General features: G+C 36.0%; 2 protein-coding genes across 17 annotated transcripts in view; one reads left to right on the top strand and one right to left on the bottom strand.

Moving 5' to 3' along the window:
• MED12L (mediator complex subunit 12L) overlaps positions 1-12,449 on the bottom strand; it is a 361,057-nt gene that overhangs the window by 50,755 nt on the left and 297,853 nt on the right. For 15 of the 16 annotated variants that reach the window (XM_034664576.1, XM_034664493.1, XM_034664507.1 and 12 more), the window contains 8 exons: positions 11,763-11,883; positions 11,307-11,408; positions 10,508-10,621; positions 7,028-7,227; positions 4,036-4,224; positions 3,109-3,183; positions 2,799-2,989; positions 1,853-2,014 (listed from right to left, as the gene is read on the bottom strand). In XM_034664576.1, coding sequence (XP_034520467.1) covers positions 1,853-2,014; positions 2,799-2,989; positions 3,109-3,183; positions 4,036-4,224; positions 7,028-7,227; positions 10,508-10,621; positions 11,307-11,408; positions 11,763-11,883 — 1,154 coding nt within the window. The remainder of the gene's footprint in view (positions 1-1,852; positions 2,015-2,798; positions 2,990-3,108; positions 3,184-4,035; positions 4,225-7,027; positions 7,228-10,507; positions 10,622-11,306; positions 11,409-11,762; positions 11,884-12,449) is intronic. The other variant, XM_034664515.1, reaches the window with a different exon arrangement.
• P2RY12 (purinergic receptor P2Y12) overlaps positions 1-12,449 on the top strand; it is a 44,871-nt gene that overhangs the window by 4,534 nt on the left and 27,888 nt on the right. The window lies entirely within an intron of this gene.

Genomic DNA, 12,449 nt, shown 5'->3' on the forward strand with positions numbered 1-12,449 from the left:
ACTTCCTGTGCAACACAGATCTCCCGCTCTTGGGTTATTGGCTCTTATTTATTTTACTACTAGAAAAGGGAAGGGAGTAGTAAATAGCCAAAGCCTACTTGAAAAGTTAAATCATAGCTCTACTAATAAGATTAAAAGCCACTGCGAGGCTTCTAAATAATTTCATATGCTCTCCTGCCCTTGAAGGCATTCCCAAACTGGCATAAATTCATACTGCAGGAGCATGCTGGGGCCGTGCAGTGAGAAAAGAATTTCTGCTTTATAACAGTAAGCTGAATTGAAAGAGGCACATCAGCAGGAATATCACTTTATACACAGAATAAGATGAAAAATTTAAAAATTTGTCACGCAAAACTCTTAAGAGTCAAGGAAACAGGCCTACGTGATTGTTGCACTTATGTTATTTTTTAGCACGCTTAAGACCAAGTGGGGTGGGAATTGAGAGAAGTAAGATCAGCACCTAGGTTTGAGGATCCAAAAGCAGGGAGCTCATTAGTGACCCACTGTACCCCGTAGCCTTCTTAACGGGTGTGAAGGCATCTGAGTAAAAAAATCTATTTTAAGTGGTCATTTTATTAATATTTCTTCAATTATCGGAGAACCAACAAATCCTATTGACAAACTAAGTGCTATGTTGGGAAAAAAAAACTTTTTCAAAGGAGATCGAGACCCAAATATTTCAATGTGCTTCATCCTTACCAGCAGAGCTGAGACTGACTGACTTGGGAAGAGTCATCCTTAAACTCTGCAATACCACCTGTGTCCCCCTGTAGGGACAATGTACATACAATGTACAAACAACCATCCATCAGCAAATGAGCTTCCAGAATTAAAACTGAGTCATCTGGTTGGTTGGCTGACCCTCGCAAAGGTGACCCCAAACAACCAGGTAACAAACAAAACACATGTAAAACTAGGTCTCCACCAAAATGCACGTCAGTTAAAGAGCACGGTCTCAGAAGCCAGATGACCTGGGTTCAAACTCCAGTTTTACGACTCCTTAGCTGTATGTCCTTGAGAAATTAACTTTTCAGTGCCTCCCTTTCTTCATCTTAAGATGGGTATAATGAGAGCACCCACCACATACGATTGCTGTGATAATTTAAAAGTTCATGTATGTGTGTGATGAGTTTTATACAATGGCATTTCCATAAGAGCTCAATGAATGGTAGCTACTAAAATATTATTGATTAGGGAATAAGAACTATACATGTTCGGAGTTTTGGGTTTTTTTTTTTTTAATGGAAGAAATATTCATTATTTCCCTTTACTCCTGAGGTGCTAAATTCATATTTTCACATTAGAGTGCAGCTCTGTTCTTTCTCAGTAACAGTTTGCAAATTTAATTATTTGAAATCTTTTCTAGGGCCTAAAATAAATGAATTAAAGATTAAACATAGTGGCTTACAAATTTTAGTATTTAGTCTAGAACAAGAGCCCTAAATGTTAAAAATATTACTATCTTAAGGCCCAACAGGACAGAATGATAAATAATTCTATGTCTTTTAAACTTAAACAATTAAAAGAATGAGAAGTAATTAAATGTAGACTATAGGGACTAAATGGATATCCAGATCTAATTCAACAGGTCTGAAGTGACGCTAAGAAGTTGGTGTTTTTAATGGCTTAGCAGTGACTTGGGTACACAGGCAGAACAGAGAACTGGTGTACTAAATATAATAACCTTGAACTTTTTAGGATCAGAGCTTGACCTAACAGAGTATTTTCATTTCTACTTAAAAATGTTAATTTCGGTGCACTCTGGGTACAATGACAATGTATGTCTGCAAGATGCTACTCATTCTCAATCATTCCTTAAGCCCTTATACAGAGACACACCTTGCAGCCGTACCTTTTCTGTTTTTGTCTGTCTCTTTCCTTTTTTGAAGAGGAGCCCAAGTGCTGTCCCTTCTCCAGCTCCTCTCCGGCAGCTTTTAGTACCCTTCCTTGCACAGAGGTCGGCAGCCTGGCAATTAGGGGGGCCACCAGCCACACACCCCTGCGTTCAGAGGAACTAAAATCAGAAACAGGTGTTATACCCAAGGAGGTGTCCTTTTCCTCTGCTCTCACAGTTATAATGGAAACTCCAGGGCAAAACTTTCATGCATAAGAAGCACCAACTATCCTAAAATTTCCCTCTTATCTCTGTACTACTTTTCCTCTTGCCAAATACCAGATAGTTGAACATACTTTTCCACTCGCTATGGAGAGCAATAAAATGTGGGGTTCTCGGAGAATACTGTCACTAAACTTCTTAAATATATGCAAGTGTTCTTCTATGATTCTAGCTCTCTGATTAGCAACAGTCCTTTTATACAACAAGCAACACACTTTACTGTCATGGTTAAGAAAAGAAATGTTCTGAGGATGTTTAAGCATATTAATAACCAATGTTTAAGGTTTTAAAATTCACTAGTTATACTTTACACCCAAATGATGAAATGTAAATCAACCCGCCTATCATGGTTATCATTTGTGCAACACCACCAATTAATAAAGATGGCAGAAAAAAATGTTTCCTATATAATGAATTCTACGGAACAGAGTAATCTTAAGGAGACAATAAAGAAATTAATCCCCTCTGCATGGAATAGGTAGTTCCAAAGAGTCTGGATGAGGTAAATACTGAGACATCATTCATCATCATGCCCTTTATTATATTATTAAATAATGATAACTAACATAAATAATTTCACATTTCTGCAGCTTTATGAAAAGCAACTGCATCAAGCAAATAAAAATATACCATTACATGTGAAAAAGGAATCACAGCCCAATCAAACTGCAGAAAAAAATACCTTAGAAATGTCTTTATTCCATTCTGCCTCGTGCTACTTGTATCAGTATTTCCAATCCCGTTTGGGTTGAAGAGGCCCATTCCAGAATTAGAAGAATTATTGTTCAAGTCAGCAGACTGTTGGAATACCTCTATTGTTGCCTTTGCAATATTATCCAGTAAGTTGTTCATTTCAGCCACTGAACCAGAGCCCTGGAGTTACACATAAGAAAACTAGCATGCATATGTTTTACTTCATCCTCCAACATCAACGTGTTCTCGCTGTTCTTAAAATTCTGTGTACATAATACATGCTTCCAATATATACTCACAGGGTCCTTCAAACACTGTTTGATCATTAACTGAAGTTCTAGCCAGGACTGCCTTAGTGTCCACTGCTCAAGATTCTGGGAAAAATGGAAAGAATGAACACGTCATGGATACTGAATGTGTCTTAAAATATAATAATTCCTTGCAATATTCCCTCTCTCAAGAAAGAATAGAATAATCATACAGATTTTGTATGATTAAAGGAATCTGTAGGGATCAAAAGGTTTCCAGGTCCATTACATATACTCACTGTAGACACGAAGAAAAAAAAACAAGAAAAAACATTAAAATAATGCATATCTGGGGTACCTGGGTTGGCTCAGTTGGTTAAGTGTCTGCCTTGGGCTCAGGTCATGATCCTGGAGTCCCAGGATCAGGCTCTGCATTGGGCTCCCTGCTCAGTGGGAAGCCTGCTTCTCCCTCTCTGTCTGCCCCTCCCCCTGCCTGTGTGCTCTCGCTTGCTCGCTCACTAATAAATAAAATCTAAAAAAATAAAATAAAATAAATAAAATAAAATAAATAAAATAAAATAAAATAAAATAAAATAAAATAATGTACATCACTCAGCCAGGCACCGGAAATAAGACAGGAATTTCTTCTCCCAAAAATCTAGTCATCTAAGCAATCCCATTCCAAAATAATTTCAATACTTTTTGAATAATATAAGACTATCCCTTCAGAAAGCTTATGTCTCATCTAAATACAGTAGATTAAAAATATCAATGTTTATACTATGATTGTATAGCATTTGTAATATCAATATTTACTTAGCAATGAAGTGCGGCAATTGCATGGAAAAGAAAATTGGGAGAATAAAAATCAGAATTGAAGTGAAGAATTGGTTAGTGCTGAGCAAAAAAAGGAAAAAAAAGGAAAAAAAAAAAGGTGTTACATGACAGAAACACAATCTTTAGACTCCAATCACTCACCTGAAGAATACGCTTAATGTGCTGTCTTTGCAAGTTGTCACCCTCTGTGCATTCTTTAATACCATGAGGATAACAGATAAGCTGCAGTAATTTCTGTGCTTGCATATTTGAAAGCACAGGGTCCAATATAAGCTCTTTGTCTGTGCATAATCTTTCAGGTTCTTTCAAGCAATGTTCTCCAACCCACTCCTTAAAAAAAAAAAATCAGCTGTTAGATTGACAGGGAGAGAATTTCTATACATGAATGTAATGTGCACTAAATCAGGGTGTACAATAGAATATAAAACAGAAATCTTCCAATTAAAAAAAATTACATGAAAAAAGTGGGCGGGAAAATTTTTGAAAACAAAATTCCTGGTATTTTGACTTCCAAAAAATACAAACTGGGACATTGGTTTAAAAAAAAGTTTGAAAAACAGGTTAAAAAAAAAAAAAGGAAAGAAAAGAAAAGAAAGCTAAAGAAACTAAAGAAAATAGTGGTGTATAATGGTAATGATTCTGTATTATCACATGTCTTCATTTTATGTAACACATACTGTATTCCACTGAACAGAAAGAGCAGAAAAAAAACATTTAGAAAACTGTCATTTTTTATATTATAAATGCTACTATTATAAATATTTGTGCACATCTACTTTCTATACAATTATTTTCTTAGATTAACTTCATAAAAGCACAACTTTTGGGTCAAGGACTAGACCAAAATTTAAAACTATTGATACTTAGAGCCAATTGCCATCCAGAGAGTTTCTACCAATCTAAATCCCTATCACCTTTTCTATATCATTGCAAACTCTTATACTATAGAAGAAATCATTAACATAGCCCAATTTGGACCCAGATCTGTTTCAGATGTGGCCTGTTTCTTAACTACACCAGAAGCCCAATGCTGAGTATCTGTTAAAGTCACCTGGAGAACTTGCTAAAATTCCAATGCCCAGGCCCCATTAAATAAATATCTGATGGTGGGACCCAGACATCAGTAATATTTTTCAGGGATTAAAACTGTTTGACCCTTGGTGCTTCTGGCTGGGAACCAATACACAACTGCCTCTCATTATCTATATGACCATTTCACAAACTTTTACCATAGTTACAATATGCCCTAAAAAAACATGGCCCTGTTAACATAATGTCTCCACCAAAATGGAAAATGGTAAATATGGTATGCCATGTTTTCTTTTTTTAAAAGAGAAATTAAAAGAAAAAAAAGGAAGATAAATCAAAAAGTAATAGAACTGATCACCAAGGGCAGGAAAAAACACAGGATGGAGGAGACAAGGGACAGAGAACACATCTCAGTACCCCTTTTTGTGCAGTTCACTTGTAGAAGCATGCTAGTCTAAAGCAGGGCTGAAGTGGGGAGGAAGAAAAAGGGAATCTAAACAATGCAAACAGAAACAAATGAAATCAATTCTATTTCAAATGAATAACATCCATACTGAAGGAGAAAGTTCAAAAAAATTTTAAACACAATACTATAAGCCTTTAGGGAAATAAGAATTATAAACTAATCTTCCAACTCCTTTTCATTTTTTCCTAGTGGTATAGGTGTAGCAATTCTGAAAACTATTTCAGGTGTAGTACAGAATTAAGTAAATGAGTAAATGGTTGATGTTACTGGGAGCCAGGGTTCTTGCTATGGAAAACAGTATTGATATGGACTGGGGGAATACAAAGAAGAACTAAGTGTAGTTAATAGAAGTGGATGTATCAGTAAGAGCTCATGAATATACACAGACATTTATGTATATGGATGTATTTTTTCCTACCTCTATCTGCTGAAAGGGCTTAGAGTCAAAGAACACCCACTGACCACAGTAATGAGCACCACAATACCCATATCTTGGTTTCTATATACCGTCCTCTACTAACTAGAACCAGAGTTCCTTGGAGGAATGAGTGATTAATTCCAGGTTTGGAATAGGGAAAGTACAAGGTGGGCCAAGAACTAAAAAAATACTTGGGGGGAAGAAAAAAAGGATGGAGACATGTCAAAATAACTTAAGAGCCAGGAAGAAAAGGTTCCCACTGGACAACTCTGGGACAATTTGAACATGAAAATAACGAAGGATAGTATATTATAATCCATATGGATAACAAATAAATAAGAATGGGAAAAATTAATAAGGGTAGGGTCTCCTTAGAGGATAATGCAAATTGTTAACTGTAGAGGAGTCGGGGGAAAAAAAAAACACAGTTTTGCAACCTCATATAAAGACTAGTTTGGACAAGAATCAAAATGAATGCTATACGTATGGGTGGTGGAGTTTGATAAAGGACAGGATATCTATCTGCATTGTCTCAAAATGTCTCCCCAAAGACTATTTACTGATTATAAGGGGAAAGAATGGTAACTATACAGCAGCAAAACCTTGAAACCATACAATGGAGATACTTTGATCAAAATGATCATCGCCAGTGAGGTACAGATGGACACCATGTGCCTTCAGGTGTGACTACCCTAGAAGAACACAACATTACTTCTGTAGCATCTTGGCCAAGAATGCATAATTTGAAGCTGATCTACAGGAAATTTCTGACAAAACCAACAACTGACAAAACTGAATGTGGCCTGCAGGTGAGAAAAAATTACTGTACCAAGGCTAAATTTCTTGATTTTTGATAACTGCATTTGTTTATGTTAATAAGTAAACACTAAGGTATTAAAAAGTAAAGATTCATAATGTATGCCATCTACTCTCAAAAGCTTCAGCAACAAATTAAAAATATATGCATCCACATTCACACACAAATAGAACCATACAGCAATGTGGCAAAATGTAAAAAACTGGTGAATCTGCATAATGGGCATATACGCTAGAGTTCTTTATTATTTATTATTGCAACTTTTCAACAAATTTGAATTTATTTCCAAATAAAATTAGCAGGAAGAAAAGGACCTCCAATGTGCAAGTTTCCTACAACAGTGAGCATTTCTCTCAGAAGAACAATTACACAAAGTTAAAGGAAAATTAAATCTGAAAAATACCTGTTGACAGATAGTCCTCAGTACATATCTAGCATATTCTCTTAAGTTGGCAGTTTCTATGGAAATGCTTTTCCCACAGGATTTTGAATTTTGTGAGGCAGTCCAGATATCATCGGCATTCCCATCACGTCGTAAACCCCTCATGGTGAAGTCATCATTCTTTAAAGAGCTGACATTGTTATTGCCAATTTTGGCATCTCCTAAATAATAGAACCACAAAAGCAAAATCACAGAAGTTCAAAATATTGCCAAATCCTTGAGAGGTAAATGAAGCAAGCCTTCAGGGATTTAAAATATGTGAATGGCATCATTATGGCATAGCCCGTTGTTCAGCAAGAGAGAGAATGGATCAAGAGAATAATTGCAAGAACCCAGAGAAGTTTCACTGGACATGGAAAAAAAAAAGCATATTCAAGACTTATTCCTTATTTTGTTTACAGAATTAAGTATGTGTTCATTGAACTTGGAAAGGCCATTATGAATCATACTTAATAATGAGAGAAAATTGATTTCACCAATAGTTCAAGGACAAATGTATTCAATATTCAAATTCATTTCACTTATAGACAAGGAAAAAATGGGTTACTCACCCTTCTAGATGTCCCTTTTCCATTTCTTCTCTTACAATGACTTATTTTCTATCCATAGGTCAAGAGAAAAGTTTTGCCTTAGCCCACCTTACTATCAACTTCTTGACAAGAGAGATTTATTTCCCTGGGAATGGAAAAGGGCAATGCATACTAAGGAAGCCCTAAAACATAGGGCATTCATTGAATAACCCAAGTCTCTCACTTTCCTCTCTGTAAACATCCAAATTAGAAAACCTCACCAGATCAACCTCTAATATACTGAGTCAAATGAAACTAAGGAAAGGGTTTCCCTCATAATCAAGTTATTAGGAGCAGAATGTCTGAATAGCTGGAAATAAGAAATCCTCTCCAGCTGTGAAAGACCAATCACTATCATATTTTAAAAGTGAGAGAATATAATTTGATAATAAAGACTACCAAATGACAACAGAGCCTCTAAACTTTTGCCTGTTTACCCACAGGATTATAAGCCTTGAACAAGAAAATTTCTTGGAATCAACAAATGAATTTAGATGAGGCCCCTCGCTGCCCACTATGAGGAAAAAATAAAAAAATAAAAAAAAATTAAAAAAAAATAAAAAAAAAACCAAGCCCAGGTCAGTGCAAAAACCCTTTTAAAACCCACAGGTCAACCAAGAAAAAGTTTTGACTCTGCTGGAAAATTTGAAAAATCAGAATGGCTTAGTGAATATTTATTTACAAAATTGTAAGAGGAGGGCAGGAATAAACAATACTTTTCAAGTCATCAGTATTTTATTATATATTATCATACATTCCTCACTAAAATACACAATAGAAAAAAGTACCAATTTCACTTCACCCACAAGAGTTTATTTAGTTCAACAGAGCTCTTTGGGAGCTGAAAGATATGTACCAAAATTTAGCATACTTTCTTCCCACCTCTGGGGACATAAACGACTATTTCCACAACATTAAAACTACTACATAAATTAAAAACCAATTTCTATAGAACAGTTTTATCTCCCAAATTCAAAATAAATCCTGGTGGACAACACTTGAAAGAACATTGGTAAGGACAGGGTAAGGTAGAGAAACTAAAACTTCTGTAAAAAAACAATATCAGAGAAACAAACACCTCTGCCTAGGAAATCCTCATTCAGAGTCTCATTTAGTTTAGATGTTAGGATGACAGAGAAGGTACAGGAGACTGTGCCAGAACCTTCTGTAACTGTAGAAATAACAGAACAAATAGAAAAGAGTGTTCAGTGACTACCTAGTCCACGGCTCTGCTCACATCCAAATGACCTGATCCTGACTTCTCAGACTTGAAGTATTCTCTATCTACAAAGAACTGAGGTGAATTAAAAAGGTCAAGGAAAGCCAACCAAAGATAAATGTATGGTTATTACACACGAATATTAAAATACAATTATGTGACTCTTTAAAGAGGCTGGCAAATTTTAGTTGGAACTGGACCAGTCCTCTAAATGAAGGGGTAAGTGCCTAGATGGCACTCATCGTGCTTTCTGCCATTCAATGTCTGTCCCCTTCTGTAGTCACACGTCTAACATTAGTTTGTTGAAAAGCTACTTTCCAAAACCTACTCTCTAGTTTCTCTGATGGGCATGAGATATATCAGAGTTTAAAAAAATAAATAAATAAAAAGTCCCTGCCTTCATGGTCCCTACATTTCTTTATTAAGTAGGCTGACCAGCCATTTTCTTTTCAAACACCATCAGAGAAGAGAAATTTTACTTACTGAAATGAGCATTCAATGTTGGTTGTATAATAATACAAGCTCCTAAGCTCAGAAGAGAGGTTATGACCCTCTACATGGCTCTACCTTTCCGTTTTACTGCAAAATTCATAGGCATTTCCAAGGGCATCCCTTTGATATATATATATAAAATGAATGTATACATGTTTTCTCCAAACTTTACTGCAAAAATTAGAAACCATATGTAAATATGTATATGTGTGTGTATATATATTCTTAAGATTAACTTTAAATAATTTTTTTAATGAAAATCCTGTTATCCTTCTTCGTCACCAAATAACATTCAAACAGGAGTATAATGTTAAGACTCCTCTAAAATATTTCCTATCTACTCAGTAGTTTCTATTCTAATCAAAGTGAGCTCCTTCAGAACATAAGAGAGAACTTTAATTCAGTCAAGGCCAAAAGAGGGTTCCCACAGGTGGAATCAGGCAGTGTGGACTCAAGAATTCCTATTCATTCAAATACTGAACAATTTACAGAATAAAAATGTCTTCAAGCATTACACTATCAATGAACAGAAAATGCAGTACTACTACTCCAGGTGTATATATGCCAATAGGAGTATAAAGGAAATCTTGGACCTTATGGATTAAATTTTTAAAAATTCTGGTATCTAATATTATCAATAATATCAACATCATTACAATTATTATCTGATTCATGAAAAACCTAAGGCAGAAGCTTACATACTTGTTCAGGGTCACAACAGAAGCAGAAACGCTAAGATTAAAACCCAGATTTTCTGGTGTCCTGCTGCTAATATACAATATGAAATTTAAACCTTCAGTCAGATCACCATGTCATCTGTGTCCATCCATCACAAAGTGTGACTTATGCCAACAAATAAAAACAAAACCACTCTGTGGGTCTGAGAATCTTTATTATATCAAAATGAAATATCCTGTAGTTAAAATGCCATCAAAAAAAAAAAAAAGTATTATACTTAAATTCCCCCAGAACTGTAGGTAAGGAGCAAGCATCTCAAGTCCAACTGATCTTGGACTTGGAGAAAGCCAACTGATTTTGCCAGGAGAACAAAACCAAACCAAACCATGTTTCTAGTAATATGAATTAGAGTTGAACCTGAATACAAATTATTTTTCTTCTGTTTCTGGTGATTAACCAAGTTTAGTGTCAGGATAATCTTACCAAGCATCATAATTGCTTTTAAGACAGCAAACACGGCTCCCACTTCAATGCTGTTGTGAGCAGCGGCTAAGAGGTGTCTGTCACAAGACGATCTTATTCCAGGGAAAGGTTTGCCTATGAGAACAACAGCAAACCTTTAATGGTCTCATCACCATCATTAGCAATCTCTTCTAACCATTTAGAATCAGCAGAGCTTTTCACTGTTAGACTGTGGGTCCTTAACTGTCATCAGCTAGCTTTAATAGATACTTCATAGATTCTCTAAGAAACACTGTCAGTATTCCTTTCTTAATCTTTTCTTTCTAATTATTAAAACAATGTGCTCCTTAGAGAGATGTCTCAAAAAATATAAGAACTTTCATCTACTTATGCTGATTGTCACACACACCCTTGTATGGAAATGATCTGTAGAAATACACTTCAATAACACCTCTTATTCCTTTTACCTTAGTAAAAGAATGACTCATCATTGCCCTAAGCTGCTATGATGTGGTTCATAACCGACATACACAGTATGTGTGAGAGGATCAAGCTGCCCACCAGCATGGCTTGGCCTAAGAGCAAAAGTATTTTTATTGTTTATTACCTCCTGATTTGAGTTTCTCAATACATCCTGATATTGCATAAATAAAAGGTGCTGACAGCCCTCTCGATGGCATTACTGCACTCCTTCCTCACCTGCACAGCAAGCTCACCGGTATCAGGAAGGAAATGACAGAATGGACAGCCTGCTTGGTCATTTTAGCGTCTACACCTCCAAATGAAAATGACATTTGGGCTTTTGCAGCTGTCAGCTCACCGGTTGCTTGAGGTAATACGCAGGCCTGGGGAGCCCGAAAAAGATGCAGCAGGAGTCGGCATGTCATCCTTGCGCCTGGCTCGGCATCCGCATCTCCACACGCTGGGAAAGATTGTGAAAACACGTTTTCTAATTTACTCAAGGACATGTCTTCAGGTTTGCTATGAAGCTAACTGTTCTGGAATAATTTAAATATAAATGCTCCTTACAGTAAGAAGTAAGGCACTAAGCTATGCTTTTTCAGGAAACCAGAGGGCTTCCTTAAAAACAACCTTTTCCATAGGGATCCATTTGACTTTACGTAGAACACCACTGACAATTGTACAATCTTTACCTCAATGCCACACCACTGCCCGAGGCATGGACCCTTCAATAGTACGTTTACTAGGCTGTAATAGCTAGAAACCACCCCAAGACAGCCATCAAGTAACAAGGGCCAGTCTGGATGTGCCATACCTGCTGCTAGGAGAGAGGGAAGCGCGACGTGCTGCACGACGTCCTCCAGGGAGAAACACTGTCGTGCTATCAGAATAGCAATGAAAGTAGCTAATGAATCATGGAATGAAAGGTCACTCACCTTCAAGAAAAATATTGACATGTTTTAATACCTAACACCCTTTCAGGTAATATCTAAGATTAATATCTAAGAGAATGAAGGCAATACCAGTAAGATCTCAAATCCCAAAATGACCCAATAGGGTGAAATATTAACACGTCAGGCTTATTATCCTCTAAAGACTATCTCTACTTTGTAAGACAAAGAATGAGGTTTACCTACATTCCAATGCTATCAGGAGATACTGAGCTTTAACAAGAGTACATGTAATTGAGCAAACCAAAAACAAAATCAAGAAATTCCTAAAAGATGTAGCATAAATAAAAATCTTTAGCAGAATAAGGCATCATCTGTTATTTAAGGGTAAGATCATTAAGGAGCAAGGGACAAACAAGTAAGTTCCTCTAATTGAAAAATAAGCCTTATTAATGTTTTAGAGTTCTTTTCAGGGATAACTATGAATAATTCTGTAACATAATTAAATTAGTTTTAAAAACGACTCTGAAAATTTCCAACTGAATCCTAAACTTGAAAGAGAGAAGGAGAGAGAGAGAGATTGTGAAAAAGAGAAGGAAAATTAATTCATT

Source organism: Ailuropoda melanoleuca, chromosome 1 (genome assembly GCF_002007445.2).
Source record: "Ailuropoda melanoleuca isolate Jingjing chromosome 1, ASM200744v2, whole genome shotgun sequence".
NCBI lineage: Eukaryota > Metazoa > Chordata > Mammalia > Carnivora > Ursidae > Ailuropoda > Ailuropoda melanoleuca.